The 18,439-nt window shown below is 35.2% G+C and overlaps 1 protein-coding gene across 1 annotated transcript in view; it reads left to right on the top strand.

Annotated features, from left to right (window-relative positions):
- Positions 1 to 3,531: 3,531 nt before the first annotated feature.
- The window catches only part of Tdrd3 (Tudor domain containing 3), a 64,164-nt gene continuing 49,256 nt past the window's right edge, over positions 3,532 to 18,439 (top strand). Inside the window, exons 1-2 of the mRNA XM_081751720.1 lie at positions 3,532 to 3,773; positions 15,490 to 15,574. Coding sequence (XP_081607846.1) covers positions 3,739 to 3,773; positions 15,490 to 15,574 — 120 coding nt within the window. The 5' untranslated portion in view covers positions 3,532 to 3,738. The remainder of the gene's footprint in view (positions 3,774 to 15,489; positions 15,575 to 18,439) is intronic.

Below are 18,439 nucleotides of genomic sequence, written 5' to 3'. Positions count from 1 at the left end.
AATTTTCATCTAGAAGCATAATGAAATCACAGCAGTCTACCACTCTTTTAAACCTAAATTTCACGGTGGAGTGTCGGTAAGTAAACTTGTTAAAATTATTTTTTGCAATATAAATAGTTGTTTAATTCAGATTGATTTTTTTCAAATTTATATTTCTGTGCAGACTGGCCTCTGATGATCGATCTGATTGAATGGATCCCAGAAAATACAACCTTTTTCCATTTAGTTCCTTGTCGGTTCGTTGCCTTCGACCAGCAGGCACTTCAATCGAAGTCCTGTTTACAAAGTTGACTGTTGAAGGTGACGCCAGTCTGACTGAATTGACTACAAATCGACTAAGTGCAAACGCTCCTTTACACAGACTAGGTTCACTGGTAAAAAGAAAAAAAATGGAGAATGTCAGGAATCGAAATTTGAAGATATGAAAGGAAAATTTCAACATGTTTGTATACAGCTAAGAGTATTTTTCCCAACCATAACATTTAAAAAATATATCAACTTGCTTGTTTCCTGTAACTTTTATTTACAACTGGCACTCGAAACAGGAATCATCACTTTAGCTCAGTGACAAAGGTCTACACGTAAAAGTCGATATTCTACATTTACATGTAAACAGCAGGTAAACTATGTAGGGAATACATAATCAATTTGATATGCCAATTTAAAGTTTCCGATGTCCTAGTAGTTGGATCTCTTTCAAATTTATATTCTTCGCCCCAATGTTACTATTCTACCCCAAATTTAAATTTCTCCTCCGCTATTTCCTCCGAAAATTACAATTATCCACTTTGATTGTTCCCTAGTTAATGAACAATTATGCTCCTTCAAATATTCTATAGATAAAACTTGCACCTTAAAATATATTCATGGGGCCCATAAAATTATGAATAAGTTTGATGAGTTTCTATAGTATTAAGAAGCACATTCCTTAACGGTTTGCGTCAATGCAACGCAAACTTTGTGAGTTAGTTTGCATAATCGTTATAGCAGTTATAATACTGCTTGTAGACGATCCAAGAAAGCTTGAACAAGAGTCTTGTTCAAGACTATTTGATGAAAAAGACGTCAGCACTGACGTCATTTTTGTCTTTAATGCAATAGTTTCGTTCAAGAGTTTTGGTTTTGGTTCTATTCTAAACAATCCAATTCAAGCAAGGATGTTATAAAATAGGGGATCTGCCCATACGTATGTTCATCATATGAACTCAATGAAGCCAAAAAACCAACCAAGCATCGTCTGAGCCGGCATGTCTGATTGCCTACTCTCGTTTCTGCCATGATTGTTGGCTCGGAACATTGCGATCTTTGTGGTTTGGAGTGGACAGAGTAGGTGTCACGAAGCTGTGACGTATGGCCCCACGATTTTGTTGTTTGGGCAGATCCTCTATTTTATAACATCCTTGAATTCAAGAGCATTCAATGGCCTATCAGCGCTCGAATTAAGTGCAGGAAAATACAAAACAACTATGATGGCGTCGTGAGACAGAGCGGCAGTTGTTGAATAAATATCTTTTTATTACTCTTTTCCTTAATTATCTGATGTTCAAAGTATGCCTATCTATGCTGGATATTGTTAGTATTTTTGTTGACAATATACAGGATTGATGTAGTTACAGTGTTTGAATGGCAACAAATATTGTTAAATCTTGAGGCAATGATAGGTATAAGTATTAATTTGAGAATTTAATATACAAGAATATCGGGTGTAGATTAAGAAAGTAGAGTTCATCAAATTATATATATATATGACTTGCTTTAATAAGGCATTTTGTATGTACTCTTATAATCTGGGATAATAAAAAAATAATTGCGTACAGATTGATATTATGCTCCCAAACTTTAGTATCCTGGAAACTATTACATGTTATCCTATTATAAAATATGCAATTATTTTATTACGTAATTCACATGTAGTATTTCAGGAGTTATTTCTTAAGGTAGGAGTTGCTTTCATGTGTGCAAGTTAATTTTACGAGGACTTTTCCGGAAGGTACAAATACTCATCCAAACATATGTCACATATACGAAAGTGAAAACCCCAATAAAATCGAGAATGTTATTTAACAGTGTCAGCGCAGGAACGTAGAAAAGGGCCCACTCGAGAGTAGGTCCGTCGGGAGCTAGCGCGTCACCGATGGAGGTTATAGTGCAAGAAACATAAGAATAGTGCAACAAATCTTTGACATCCTATTCACTCATTTGGATTCAATTATAGCCCTTGTAATGATTTGATACTGATAATATTAAAACTTCTAAATATAATTGTTTCCTACATTATATAGTCATGTTCCGACAGTGGAAATTATTATCCCATCTCTCTCCTCCGCCAAACAATCCTCTTAAATATCTACTCACACATTTTAACAGTAAAATTACTGTTTGTTTGACGGGTTATTACCGGTACCAAATATGAGATAGGTTTGTGAAGAAAGTCTGATACAGATATGGGCGGTAAGTCCAGTGGCTGAAAAATATATTATTATTGTTTCGTTTCGTTTCCTGCCTTTCAAGCTCTTTCTTTAAACTGTTTTCGATGCCATAGGATAAATAACATAAAAGGTAGTCATTGCGTCGTAATACAATTTTGGAAAACAGTTGGATTCTTTCTTTTTGAGTGTGATTCTGCCATCAGTACGCCATTTGAAGAAACAGATTTTTAAAAAGCTTAGTATATGGATTTTATATCTAACCAGCACTTTTCTTTTTTAACTTAAGCTAACGTAACCCACATTTAATTTAAAAGGGACAAAATACTTAGTGAAAATTGGAAGGGGGTTGCTACAAAATGAATTGACCTGCTTTCTAAATTATTTAATATACCGGTAATCTATTAGATTTCGAATGCCTGCAGAAAGTTAAGAAATATATGCTAATATTATAGCTATTCACACGCAGGTCTGAACTAAATCAGTACGTAGTTTCGCTTTGATTTGTCTCATAGTTTCAGTCATTTGTTTTGAACTGCCAAGTATATAAAACATGATTCAATACCTCTGTGATCGTATAAAAGTTGTTTCAAGATCAAGACCATTCTTGATCGAGTGTCTTGAACAATACTCCTTTGAAAGTGTAAATTTGTGTATTGAATGGTCTTATTCAAGCTTTCCTGGATCGTCTATAAAAGCATAATGTTGTTTCCTGCGTTGCGTTGCTATACACAGAATTTTGCTAAGACTGGTGGAAATAAAAGAAAGTTTTAGAAAAGAAAAAGATATAGCCATGATATGTAAGGAGGTCTCTATTTGAATCAATTTTAATAAATAAAATAGTAAATCAAGATTTTAAATTGATAGTTATTAAAATATTAAATTGCGTCAACCCAACGCTTAATTTGCGATTTTGCTTTGAATAATTAGCATGATGCTTATGATGACACTTGCATTATATTGATATACGCAGAATTTGACAAAGAAATGTGCTGAATGCATAAAAAAAAAAAATTGTTTCCCTACAAATGAAACTCAATAGTTGTTGATTACAAAGACACGTGAAGATATCTTATTATTCTTAATATTTCTTATTTGGCAGCTGGAGCAGAACCCCTGTTTCACCAGGCATGCATAATGTATCAATTGTATAAATTCTCTCTCACTTTAGAAGTGCGTTAATGTTATGAGATAAGCATGTATTAATATTACAGTTCGTCTTGTTGCGTATCAAAATGTTTCCGATTTCCAATTCATATTTTGAGATAAAGTGTCTGAGAATCACCTGATTATTTTTCCAGGGGCAGCCAAGATGGCAGTTGTGGAGAAGCTGAGAGAACAGGGATGGTAAGCGAAAATTTAGAAATTGTGGACTTAAAATAGATGTTGAATATTTCATATATTGTGCAAATGCACTAATTCTATTCTGTGAAACCCCTAGAAAGTTTGTTTGGTTGAAGGTGAAGCAGCATTGATGTATCATGTATTATGTTGCTTGTCGCAGACATATTTTGTATATAGGTTCGCAGGACATTGCCCTTGAATTTTGATTTATTTATCTAAAACTTGTTTTCATTATGCCTTGATTTAGTGGTATATAGAGCTAACAAAATAGGAACTAATGTTAGCTTATTTTGTACTTATTTGTGCGGATCTAGTGTACTAGGTAAGAATGACATTCTATTGCAAAATGAATGCTGTCTATTTTGGATCTATGTAGGCTCACCTTTCCTAATTGGATTTGATTATTATATAACAAGGACTGTACATTTATTGTGTAGGATGGAATTAGTTTCCTATAAATCGATTGTAACGTGGTGAAGTAAACAGAAACCAGATGTTAGATTAATAGTGAATGTTAAATTGGAAGTTACCATTAGAAGTAATTGTTAATAATAATAATTCCACTACTTAACACTTCATACTTTTTGCAAATTATTTATTCCAGGCAATACAAGTTATTTGCATCTGTACAAGTGTAGTTGAGGGCGGGAGCGGCAATACAAACATGGTTATAAGTATACCGCTGTTCACATACATACAAATAGTGCCTTACGAACTCGTGCTCTATTCCATACTATACAGTCATCTTCCTGTGTGTACTAGGTATAGATATGAAACTTAAGAGAGGCAGTGTCTACATATAGCTGTTTTATAAAAGTTGTCACTTTCTACCCTGAAAGCTGAAGCTCATATTCTGTTAGTGATTTTACATTTTTACCAGATATGCTTCCTGCAAAATTATTTATGACGTGATCCATAATTTGCGTTCTTATGTTAATATAGCTCCAAACCACAAACAGAGATTGAATCAAATAAAGTTAGTAGATGGCAAGGTTCTAGAACACAGGTCCCCCTTCCCATTTAGCTGTAATACAGACAGAAAACAACGTGCTATGCGGGGCTCTAACCCGCCTTCACTCGCTAACGCTAGCTCGGCAATACTACATGAATTTAATATTAAACTTTGATACAGGTAGGAACCAACCTAGCTACTAACCAATATGGGGCACCAGTGTTCCAGAATCTTCCCTTAGTTAGTAGATACACGGATAATCTTGTAAGATTAACCCACTATTGTGCAAAATCATAAGCCGTTCCTCTTTAGACACTCGCATTTCAGAAAACTGGTTTACACTATCATCTCACCAGACCCAGCGTCCAGAAGGGGCATTAGCAGGCGAAGGCAGACTAGAGTTGGGAGCAAGTGGGCTAACAAATCGTTTGCAAGCACTGCACAGCGTGCCGAAGAGAAATTGATCTAACGATACGACATTAGTAGCTGCGGAATAGTTAAGCTTCAGTCCGTTGATTTACGACTAGAAATACCAAAGCAACAGATATCAAATAGGTCAATATTTGCCTTCATTCCACGTCTCCTCCTCGTGTTTCCTTCGAGTTGTTGTTGAATACATTATAGAAACTGAATCACGTCTATCTCATTGCTATAAGTTATGGGGAATGTTGTAGAACACAGTCTCCCAATATAGGCTAGTGGCTAGGTTTGGTTTCTTTCTGTACCAAAGTTTAATATTTAATTCACATAATATTGCTGAGCAAGTGTTAGCGAGTAAAGGCGGGTTAAAGCCCCGCAGGACACGTTGTTTTCTGTCTTTATTACAGCTAAATGGGAACGGGGACCTGTGTTCTAGAATCTTGTCCAAATTATGTAATTATTATTAGGTTTGAGCTTTTGAACCGAAAACGGGATGAAACACGACAAGAATGGTATCTACAATGAACAATTCAACTACATTTTTGCTTGTTGGCCTCTTCATTATGTATTGTGTATGCATTTGCATCAGAAATACTGTTCCCTTGATACGTATAAGCCTAAATAATTGTTTATTCATTACGTATATGTTTTGAAATGTAAGTATTGAAATTCATGTAGGTTAAGGGAGTTCAAAAAAATGAAATGAAATCTTTAAGTTTAACGTCCCACGATTATGCCGATTAGGCTAAAGGAGACGGTGATAATGAGAAATGAGTGAAATGAAGAAAGTGGGAGGAAACGGGAGAACCCCGAGCAAAACCCACGAGCACGGTGTTTGTCCACCACAAAGTCCACACGGCGCGAACTGGGATCGAACCACGGACCCCAAGCACCGGAGGTGAACGCTCTACGGACCCCAAGCACCGGAGGTGAACGCTCTACCACTGAGCCACCGCGCCCCCCTAAGGGAGTTCAAGTCTTCTAGACACACACACACACAAAATCGTATAGTGTTAATTACATTTTTCAACGTTCAGGCTTATTTTTGGCACACCATTCAAAATAATTTTTTCAGTAATTTCCTTCTTATTGGCTCATAAGTTATTTGCTCTAGGCGACATGTCACTTGGCATAAATAAAATTCAAGGGGGGCATCAGAAGTCATTGTTTTCTCCCACTTTCTTCATTCCACCATTTCATTCATTTCTCATCATCACCGTATCCTTTAGCCTAACCGGCATAGCCATACAGGGTGTCTACTGATACTGGAAATACTTGAATTATACTGGAATTTAATTTTGATACTGGAATTTTGATCCACATACTGGAAAAATTATGAAATATACAAATTTTATCATTCTTTATAATCTACCTTGGATTGTTGAGCTCCAAAAGTCCAGGGTAATAACTGTGTTGTATTATAACTAGAATAGAATAATATACAGTTATAAATTAATAATACATTTATATAATACAAATAATGCTGTTGGCTCACTGTATCTTGCCTCCGAGCAGGGTGTGTACGGGACATGAAAGTAATGAATTAGGGTTGTCGGTCAACAAATCATGGAAGTAGTGAAATTGAGTTTCAGGTCATCAGAAAAGTGATTTTATAGAACATTATTTATGTGATACAGTGCAGTTGCTGAATAATAAATTGATTTTCCCCAATGATCCGGCGTTAAGACCTATCTTTATCTCTCTCTCCGAGCAAAAAATTGTTTCACACGGTATCTGCTAATGAAGCAACTACAGACTCTGTTCCTGTAAATGCTGCTCCATCAACTACAACTCTGTTCCGGTGAAAACCGAACTTCGTGAAGTGCTAACTTCAGTTACTATTAACGAACATACTTGTGTTATTGATAACAGGGTCACAACATTCAATACTTGTATTATGCCTAGAAATACTCTTAAGAATTTTATCATCAAGGATGAAGTTATTACTGCAGAAATATTGTGGGCTATTAATCAACTTACGACCCCTTCTGGTAGATGTTTCGCATTTGTAGTGATATTTCTCGACAAAATTGCGAAGCAGTTCAAGACGCACAAGGATAAACTTGGATACCTAGTTACACATGGACTGGGTCCATACTTTCAAAAAGAATTGACAAACGTGGTTAAAGTGTGTCCTATTTTCTGCATTTCTTTTGATAAAAGTTTAAATTCTGTCGCTCAGAAGGGTCAAATGGATATAGTTTTAAATTTGGGGATGAACAAGATATCTTATGTCCGCATTTTTAGGTCATGCTACTGCTGAGGACCTTCTGATGGCATTTTTGAAAACTTGAAAGACCTTGGTTTGGATACGAAAAAACTGCTGCAAGTATCAATGGACGGGCCGAATGTAAACCTGAAGTTTTTGAACGACCTAAAGACGTACTTCGCCTTCAGATCCGAAGCTGTTGGACTTTGGTACGTTCTTCTTGTATGCTTTTCACGGTGCATATAAAACGGCACATAACTCCGAATGGTACATTCACAGATTTTTTCGCTCTCTGTATTACTTCTTCAAGAACTACCCAAGTAAATGTACAGATTACAAACGCATAACACGGTCACATCCTTTTTCTATGAAGTTTTGCTCCATCAAATGAGTCGAAAACTCAAAAGTTATTGAAAGAGCTGTGGAAATGCTGTCACATATTAAGAAGTATGTTGATGCTTTTGAAAAAGACAATCCTGCATCCGAAAACTTTGTAATTATAAAAAGTTATGTAAGAAATGACTGCTCCCAGCACAGTTGGCATTCATGCGTTCTGTTTCTCTTGAACTAGAACAGTATCTCTCCAAATATCAGAATAATGATCCTCTTTTGCCTTTTATGTTTACTAATTTGATTTCACTATGCTTCGACACCTGTTGGCAAGAGTTGTAAAGAATCAGGTTTTTTAATCGGCTAATACTAGTGAGAAGCTTCTCTCAATTGATATGAATAAGCGTGAGACGTAAAACTCAAAAAAGATTTCATTTCATTTTTTCAATTGATATGAAGAAGACAGAATACCTGAAGACCTTCCGTGCTGTTGACATTGGATTTGCAGCTGTGCAAGGTAAGGTAATAAAAGATGGGAAAGTTCTTCAGTTCTATGGAGACTACAGAAAATTCCTTGTTGATATATACACAGGGTTTGCCCAAGTGGGCCCAGCCCGAAAAAACCCACCGAATGCACTAAATGAATTAAAAGAAAAAAAAACTTAGCTTGAGATAGTTATAGAACAAATTAATGCATGGATTATGCTTATAGCCTATTTGAAGTAAAATAAGCGATTTTGTACTTAAAATATTTTCCGTGAATAGTGTGCTCGGCGACACCGAGGGACATTATCATTCATACGTTTGACGGGTGTAAGGTCATAGGTGCAGGTACTAAAAGTAAATACATTAGTAAAACTATTAGTATTATTTCTTACCTTTGATGTAAAACACAAGTTTCTGCAACTAAAATTTGGTTTTCCAACAATAACAGTTTAGTTTATTCATTTGTTGCTACTCTTCAAATAAGCATTCTGTAGAAGCAACACCAGCAATAGCGTAAAAATTCTTGTCAAATTTAAGAAGCTTAATGCTCGGGGTTCCGAAGACTATGTAACGCTTACCAGGGGCGATCCAGGACGGACTTCTGGGGGGGGGGGGGGTTGTAATACTGCTACTTAGAGCTCCTTTTAAGAGCTCCAAACTTTGGGATGGGTCTTATTTATATATATAAAATAAGAAAGTTTCCTCTTCTGGGAGGGCGATCGGGACGCCCCCCCTGGATCCACCACTGACGCTTACTATTTCAAGTGCTGAGTTCAAATTTCCGTACTAGTGGAAGTTTTGATGTACACGCCGTGAAAGAAGTGCTCGGGAAATTCCGGAATTAAACGCAGAAGGATCGGAAATTAATACTTCAACAATAAAACAATTTATTTTACGCTTAAGCCTGCCATACGTCCCGTGAAAAATGGGAAGTCCCGTTTTAGGGCCCGAGTGTCCCGCGTCCCCGTAAATTTAGTCGGGAAAGGAAATGTCCCGTATTTTAACTTCGTTCCATTTCTGCTATCAATATCAACTTACTCGAAAAGTAAAAAACAAAAAATTCTGACATTGGCTGGGAATCCTGTAATTAGTGAATGAACAGTACGCTGTTGCATGTAACAGTTTCGAGGAAGTTATTACACCACTCTGTTCGACTTGATAGCGAGCGAAATTTGCACTGCTACTTTTTCCATTGCACTTGATTGAAACTCGGATACTCTCCGGGACATTAAAAAAGGCTTTGAGTGTTTCTACATTTACAAACACAGGGAAGATGATTAACCTTTTCTCCAGCCACACATTAGGTAAGTTAACAAGAATTATAATCTTTTTCAGAGGTTAGGGAAACAGACTTGTGCTTTGGTCCAGGTCTTAGAAAATGTAAATCTGGTCTTGACAGTTACACACGACACAAGGAGAATAATCCGCTTTTCATTAGATTAAATTGACGAACGTAATTTTGGCAAATACAGCCATGTAAGTAAATATTACTAAACGCGCGAAGAATATTGAAGATAGATTATACCACTGATTTAGATAATTTGCATATTGTTTTCCTGTAAAGCATTTTTATAGCACATCTTTAGTCTTTAGGCATCTTCAGTCTGTACAATTAGTTGCAGGGTACGAACAGAGGAAAGCAGCTGCTGCTTAGTGAATTTTCACCTATCATATTCTTGAAAAGAATAAAATAAATAAAATAAAATGAAATCTTTCAGTTTTAGTCTCACGGTTATGCCTGCTATGCTCGAGGTGGCGGTGATGATGAGAAATGAATGAAATGGCGGAATGAAGAAAGTGAGAGGAAACGTGAGAATCCCGAGAAAACCCACCACAAAGCTCACTTGGCGGGAGCTGGGATCGAACTAGAAACCTCGTGCACTAGAAGTGAACGCTCTACCACTGAGCCACTGCGGCCTATTATACTTTTGTTCATAACCAGACTACAGTTTATTGCATTGTGTTGGAAAGATGATGAGGGGGGGATCTGAGCTGTCCCGTATTCTCATGGAGAAAATATGGCAGGTTGATTTACGCTGGAAGATGTTAATTTCATATAAGACATTTTAAAACATTTATTTATTTCATACAACATGAATTGTATCTTTGTTTTAAATTAATAGACCCCTTTTGGCATTCATATTTGACGAACGTCAGTCAGGCTTTTGGATGACTTGATCTACATTTGTTCGTTTGTCGGCCGAGTTCCTTCATGACTATGCGGTTACTGTACGCGTCTTCAGCGTGGGACCCGGGTTTGCTTCCCGAAGGGAGCTCATGTGGTTTCTCATTCCACGTTAATCAGTAGGTCCCCTCTCATATAGCCTCACTGCTGAAAGGGACGTTAAAAACACAAAATCAACTCGTTTTTCTGCCTCTACCACACACACTACAGGGTACAACTTTCGGCCTGAGTACAAGCACAACACACACTAAATTTCTTGTATAGATTTTGGCGGCATACCAAGGTAAAATGTCAAAATGGCGACCATTTTTTCAAAACAGCGAGTATCACGCTACGACGCGCAATTTTTAGTCTTTCAAGTTGAATTTTTGACGGTGGAAGCATGATATATATGTTAAATTTGCTGTATAGATTTTCTCGGCGATCGAATGTAAAGTTTCAAAATGGCGGCCATTTTTTTGAAAACAGCAGGAAGTAGAAAATAGTTGCAAGTTGTGACAATGACAATCTTGAAATATAAATCACATTTTAACACTTTTACCCCAAATACAATGAAATATTTCGAAAAAATCCGATTAAACCCGAAAAAAACCAATTAAACCCGAAAATACCCGAAAAAACCCATATGGGCCCAGGTGGGTTGGGTTTTTTCAAAAAAGCCCGGGTTTTTTCAAACCCTGTATATACATGAAGATTTTTGTCAAAAGGCCTCTTGCTTTCAAGTTTGTTAAAGGTGCCAGCTGCTTCAATCCTGCAATTATGACCAATTCGTCTATTAAGACCTACAGAGTAACCATTAGAGGTCCTTGTTGAGACAAATCAATTATCTAGTATGGAAGCTGACACTGCAAAAAGTACTGATTTTGTTTCACGGCAACGCTGCTATTGAAAGAGGTTTTTCCGTAAACAAAGAATGCGTAGTAGAGAGTCTTCATGAAAATAGCTTAACTGAACAGCGTGTGGTGTATGATGCAGTATCTATAGCCGGTGGGGTATTAGCTATTAGTGTTTCGAAGATGATGATCCATGCGCAAAAATGCATCAATATTTGAGAAATGATGCTTTAGAAAAGTACAAAAAGAGTGTAGATAACAATGCAGCCAAAAGAAAGTTAGCAGCAGAAGAAATAAACGATTAGAATTGAAGAAACGATGTACTATGCGGAGTGCTAAGGAAGAAACAGAAGAACTGGAGAATGAGGTGAAAAGACTGAAAAAGATTCTGTCCTAAGCGTGTACCTTTTGAGTGTAAGGTATAATCATTTGTGAATTAATAATTCACAAATTTGTATAAAATGTATACTATATATATATAAATATATCATAGTACATAAAATTTTGTGTTCCATATTTTATAAAGCACATAAAATACTGTATGCAAGCTAATGTATTAAACTTTTTTCTGCGTTGCATATAAAGTGGTTGATTTCATATATGTATATGTCTGCCGTATGACTTGTTATTTAGAACAAGTTTTTACATACAATAATCCTGGTACAGAATCTATTGAAGAACTGTTTACTTGCACAATGTGTGTTGTGATACTCCTTCTTTGGCTGTGTTCATGAATGTAATGTTAACGAAGTGATCTACGTAGCCGAAAATGCATTCTCACTTAGAAACTGTGATATTAGATAGCACTATTCAAGTATATTTTGTATTATATCATAGTGAATTAAAAATGAACAGTTATATATGAAGCTATAAATTTTTAAAATAATTTTCATCATTTATGTAAAACTGGTAATTTGTCAACTATACTTTTTTTGTAATTCTTTTAATAGTCATAGAAACAATTTTACATTCATTGAGATTGTAAGTTTTTCCAAAGCAAGAGTTGTATACAATTTGTAATTAGTCTTTAAAGCAATGGGTGGAGTGGGGGACTGTGAGGAGAGTTGGGAGGCCCTTTAAAAAATGTTAAAAAGTAATTTGTATTTTAAAAAATCAAGGCTAAGGCTAATTAAAAATAAAATATTCTTTTCTTGGGAAAACAAAACCTAAAAAATCAAGAGTGATTATTCCTGAATGATTTTTAAAAAATCATTGTATTAGGTACTGGTTTTTTGAAAATGCAACTCAGTAGACACCCTGCTGTGGGACGTAAAACCTGAATATTTTATTTCATTTTTATTAAAGGCACCTTCCAGAACATCACCTGTACCAAAGGAGTATAATTTTATATCCGGTATATTTCAATTTTAGTGCTAATAACTGTCGTTAGATTGTATATGTTAGTGAATGGTACCAGTTATTCTATATGAGATATCACGTAAACTTACATTTCATTTGCATTTACACTTGTGCAAAATGCATAGTTTGGGTGAAGGAATGAGCAATTTAAAAATGATGATAATATTAGATGTATGGTTTTAAATATATATTTTACCTTTCTTTGTTGCGTAATTTCTCTTTCCTTATATTTCACCTACTTTTCTTTATTGCTATGGGGATTAAGCAAGAGAAGTGAGCGAAATACAAGGAAAAGAAATTAAATTACGCAATAAGAAAGGTTAAAAAAAAATTATTATTGTTATATGTAGTGATTCATTTGTGAAAGGTTATACAATGAAAATCATAGTAGAAACCTACTCAATAAATGATACGCACCACCGCACTTTCTTGCTTATGCTTAAGTTAAATCAACTCATGTTCCAGTTATTACAAAAGCATTTACTTATGAAGTATCAGGGTTGGCTGGTTTAAACCAGCTGTTTATATATATATATATATATATATATATATATATATATATATATATATATAAAACAATTGGTTTAAACCAAAAAAACGAAAAATGTTCGTAAAAGTGTAAGTGTTCGTAATATCTTGATGAACACACATTTGTGGGTTATCACATTTCACTCCCGTATGTTATTCGTATTATATTCAGACCTAAATTCCCCATTCAGTACTCAAAGAGATTATGCTTCAAAAGCAACCTTTGTTCTTTTTATAAGCTTATGAATGTTTCTTTTGTGATTTTTTTTATAGTTTGTTATTGTTATGCAATTGCAATCAAAGAAAAATTCTAATTATTGTTTCGTTTTAATAATGTTTACTATTGATAAAATACATCGAAATACCGTACTTTTGGGGGGGGGGGGAGTCATACAAACCCCACGAGAGGTATTTATTGGAATCAAAAGTATCTTTGGTATCTATTTATATATAAATGGTCAGAGCCAAAGTGGATTCAAATAATTCGTATCTTTATTCACTTTTCTTACTGGTATGCAAATTAAGTCGCTGTATTTCTTTAACTTGGACTAATGAAAGTCTTAATGAACTAACTTCGAGTAAATTAGTTCCTCTGTACTCTAGTAGTTTTTAATTGTCCATATGTAATTCTGCATAATGGTTTCACTTGTGCAGCTGTTTATTTTTTGTCCTTCTGCAATGATTCTTGACAATTAGATGAACAAGTATGTGAAGATCAGTACAACATATTTTTATGAGGAGTCCTTCGTGAGTGAGTCGGCAGACGTATCGCATTTGTAGCCATTTAGTCCCGGTTTCGAGTTCAAATGGAGGACAATTTCTGTTAGATGTAAGTCGAGAAGTGGTTTGGATTCCGCTTTAAGCTTATGTAACCCCTTCCAGCATAATTCCGTTGCATAATAACATCAAGGCGAAACAAACTTATTTCTGTCCATATGTGATATAAATACATAGTGCAGATTATTTAAACCAAAAAATTCTGGTTTAAACCAGAAAAAAACGGGTTTAAACCAAAAAAGCGGGTCGTTTTGGTTTTTTTCAATGAAAACCATGGTTTTTGCCAACCCTGTGAAGTATGATAGATAAAAGTACCCCTTATGGTCAAAATTGCCTGAGCAATGATTGAATACTAATAATAATAATAATAAAGCAAAACATGTCCTCAATAATAAACTGCCCCTTTTTGACCTTTCGAGGAAAAATTACGTCACATTACATGGTTTTTAATGAAATATTTGCGAAATATGAACAAAATCACCTGAGTTGTGTTTGAGAAAATTGTCTAAATAATCCCACCCCCAAGAGCAAACTATCCAGTGTGAATTTTTGCAGGACAAATTAGTTATGCCATACATTGAGGTAGCTTCTTCATGGTCGTGGGGAACAGCACCCTTGATATTCGTCACACACACTTGCCTGCATCAGAGGACAAAAATTTACGTCCGTGAAAAGACTCCTTCGTTTTGCTAAATAGAGCGTAATCGATGGAGATAGGTCTAGGGACTGTAAAGGATGGGATGGAATTGCAAACCCAAGGGTATAAGATGTTAAGACTTCACCTTGCTCATGAGTGGGTATTCATTGTCATACAGCAACAACATTCCATGTGCCCATTTTACAATCTGGACTATATTTTAGAGAGCCGCGTTTTCTCAGTGGTTGGGTTTTCTTAGCTCTGGTGTGTAGGATCTCCGATTCTTTTCCAAGCTCGCGCCAAATTTCGTGATGGATAAACCATGCGTGGGTTTTCTCGGGGATTTTCCTGTTTTTCTTACTTTCTTCATTCCACTATTTTATTTATCGTCGCCGCCGTCTCTCTCAGCTTCGGTGCATAATCGTCAGACGTTAAACGAGAAATTCCGATTTCGATTGTATTTTACATAGAGGCAATGTGAGAATTTTATAATAAGCAGCATTATTTACCGTGTGATTGTTAGGGAACCTTTTAGTAAGCACTACTCCATCCCTGTCCCAGAGCATAATAGCTACTTTCTTACCAGCAGAATCTGTAAAACGGACTTTCTTTGGTCCAAGACTACCATTATATTTCCTTTTTTCGGTTGATTGTTTAAACTCAAGTGTGCTGTAATGAAACCACACCCCTATTACCACTCGATATTTAGTCTCACAGTTATACCGTTTAACTTATTGTAGATAATTAGGAATCGTGCCTGAGATTATGCATAACAACTATTAGCGTGCTACTAGTAGTGCTTTTGAGGGTAAACTAGTGTATTTACATTTTCTGTAACGAATTATTTATTCTTTTGTATTTAATCGTAGTCTCCACATGGTACGATAAGGAGACGTAAACCGAAAAAAACTAATAAACACACAAACATTTTTTCAAATATCCTTAATTATGAGTAGAATACAGTAGCTAATAACATATAATAATTGATGTATATTATTTCCAGGTACCTCTCTGCTGAAGGAATTGAGCAGTGTACGGAAAATGGAAGCATTTCTGATGTTAAAACTGCTTTACAGAGAGCATTGGATGTAAGTTTTTCTAATTATTATTAGATGCGAAAGTTGGTACAAAGCTATTATAAGCTTTTAGCATATTCCACCTGTAAATATTAACTTTTAAGAAATAGTTTGTTCAAAATATTATTATTATTATTGTAGCACCACCCGAGGGCTTAGAGACAAAGCTCGGAATTGGTCTTCTGGTGTAGAGTTCCCACCGTCCTGGAAAATCTGGAAAACTTTAAAAAATCGGGGAATTCAGCTTACTCGTAGAAAGTCTAGGGAAGTTCATGAAATGCTGGAAGAAACTGGAAAAATCAAGAAATTTTAAGTACGGATTTTCATTTCTCACAACACATTCTATTTTTGCGTTACTCGGCTATTTGATAGTAGAGATCTTATAAAAATAAATTAATAGGAATAGTTGTATAATTAAAAATACTAATTAATGTCTGTACTTGCTAAACACAATGTGTAAAGGAACAAGAATAACATTAAATTTTTATAAGTACAACAGTTCCAACGGGAAAGAGCAGACGTAAATTATGGGTGAATATTCTGACACTATTTTCATACTACATTACTAAGTTTTATTACAGTTCCAAGTATTAAGGGTAAAGGTTACTATATGAAATAGAAATACACTTTTCTTCCAAGGAAAGTAGAATGTATTTTCCTCTTTTTAAATCTAAACTGTTAGCCAAATATTTGTGCGCCAAGATGAACTGAACGAGAGAAATGGAGCAAGCAGCAAGATATAAGGATCACTTTCTTGCATAGTTATCACAAATAGAAAGTAAATATCAAATTCGCAAGGAAAACCGAATGAGATTTGAATCTTAACGAATTAAGGAATTCATTATCTTATGGACAACAAAGATAAATATTAAGACAAATGTTACCTTTTACATTAAGCAACAATGGAAAGAAGTGTGTATCAATCGGTTTATATTAGGACTAAATATCCAACTAATATTGAACTTTGATAAACGTAATTCAGGCAAGAAATGGAATTATAAACATTAATTCAACAAGAGAAACACAGTTGGTGAACCGAACTCAGTAGCTCCCGCCGTGCAAAGCTAGAAATCAGTCTCTGTTGCCAAGCCGAGCCTGTGCCTTTCCGAACTGGGCCATCAAATCTCGTTAAGAGCGGAGCTGTAGTTACCCGAGAAAAAACTTACGCCGAAAGCTAAAAGTATAAAAGCTCACACTAATATAGTTTTTGGTTCTCTTCTCCGTAATTTGCCTTTTTTTTACGTATTTGATTTGGCAACTATCTTAGAAAAAACGAAAAGTGACTTCTTCGTATGTAGCTTCCTTTTGTACTTAGTATATATTTATTCTGCTTTAAGAGGACTATATACATTCAGTTTGCCAACAGACCGGAAGATTAATTCACACAAACATAACAAAGATCAACGATTTCTATTTGTATCTACGTAGAATTGTAGAAATCATTCTAATCTTGAAACTATAATCCATATAAAAACTAGTAAGGGTGATGAGTGCTGTATTCAGATATAATTGATAAAGCATACACCAGTTTAAAATGATACAACAGCATAGCTAAACAGAGCAATATTTCAGCTACATACTCATTTTTCCACATAGTTCTCACCATTTATGCACTTTTGCCAACGATGAACCAGAGCCTGCATGTCGCGCTTGTAAAAATCGGCATTCCATGGACTGTTTTCTGGATTCTAGCTCGTAGTGATAACACCACGTATCATCTCCAGTGACGATGCTATCCAAAAAATTGTCACGTTCATCTTCATATTGGTCAAGCAGGTCCCAAAGGAAAAGGCAAGGACGAAAAAAGCTGTAGAAACGCTTAATTGTACTGAATTTGCCCCCTTTTCTGGCCACAGAAGAGGCACCCGTATTCCCCCCAAGGGCATATAACTGGCATTTTTATACTTGAATGTCAGTTTTCATAGCAACTGACAAGTATTTAACCAAAAAAATGTTTACTTTAACATAACTAAAATTAATGAACAAATTTGGTATTTTTTTTCAATTTTCAGTGGAATTTTGAAACTTTGATGCAATAGTTCTCACAGAAGATATTATCTGATTTGAAAAAAAAAAAAAAAAAAATCTATACCTGAAATGTCCATGTGGATTGGCCACTTTTGCCAGGTATTACATTTCGTTCCGAAGAAAAAGTGGCAAAACGACCCACCCTAATGTATACTCGATGTACAACACACAATGCAAAAGTTTTGCAGTTTGCAAAATGGTAGGTATTTTAGTCGTGTAATTTTACTTTTGTTTTTCACTCATGAAGATGCCTAAAAAGAAATCAGATCAGTATAATTACCTTTAGTCCAGTTATTGTAAAACTAGTTCTGAGGATTACTGTGACCACCTATTCGTACATGTTGGGTGGACAATAATGTACTGCTACTGAATAACTGTCACGTGTGAGAAACACCTTGGGAGAAACAACATAAATATCACGTAACCCCGGATTTCATTATAATTTTAATATCGCATAATAAAAGAAAACTTAATCCTCCGTAGTTTACCAGTCAAAAAGGATTATAATTTAAATTGAATTCCAGTTTTTTTAAAAATCAAGTACAATTAATTCAAATAAAAATTTGATTTAAATAAGAAACTCAACAAAATTTATTTAAAAAAAAAATCGTGATCTTTTTGAATTCTGCTTTAACTTCGTCAGGAGTTTATAAAATTCTGTGTTGCAACATGCCTAGGTAATTATTGGAATTCATTGTTGCTTTCGAGGACGGATTATTTTGTTCTTCATAACACCACACCATGAGCGTCTTTGGTAGGAGGAACGGACGCATGCCCCACCCTAAATTTTGAGTAGTAGAGAAAATTGATGATGCTGAAAGTACTTGTATGGAAATAGAAAATGAAAGA

The sequence above is a fragment of the Thermobia domestica genome, chromosome 3 (genome assembly GCF_964235325.1).
Source record: "Thermobia domestica chromosome 3, izTheDome1.hap1.1, whole genome shotgun sequence".
NCBI classification, from domain to species: Eukaryota; Metazoa; Arthropoda; class Insecta; order Zygentoma; family Lepismatidae; genus Thermobia; species Thermobia domestica.
Note: the sequence above shows the minus strand (reverse complement) of the source record. Positions and strands in the feature narration are given on the sequence as shown.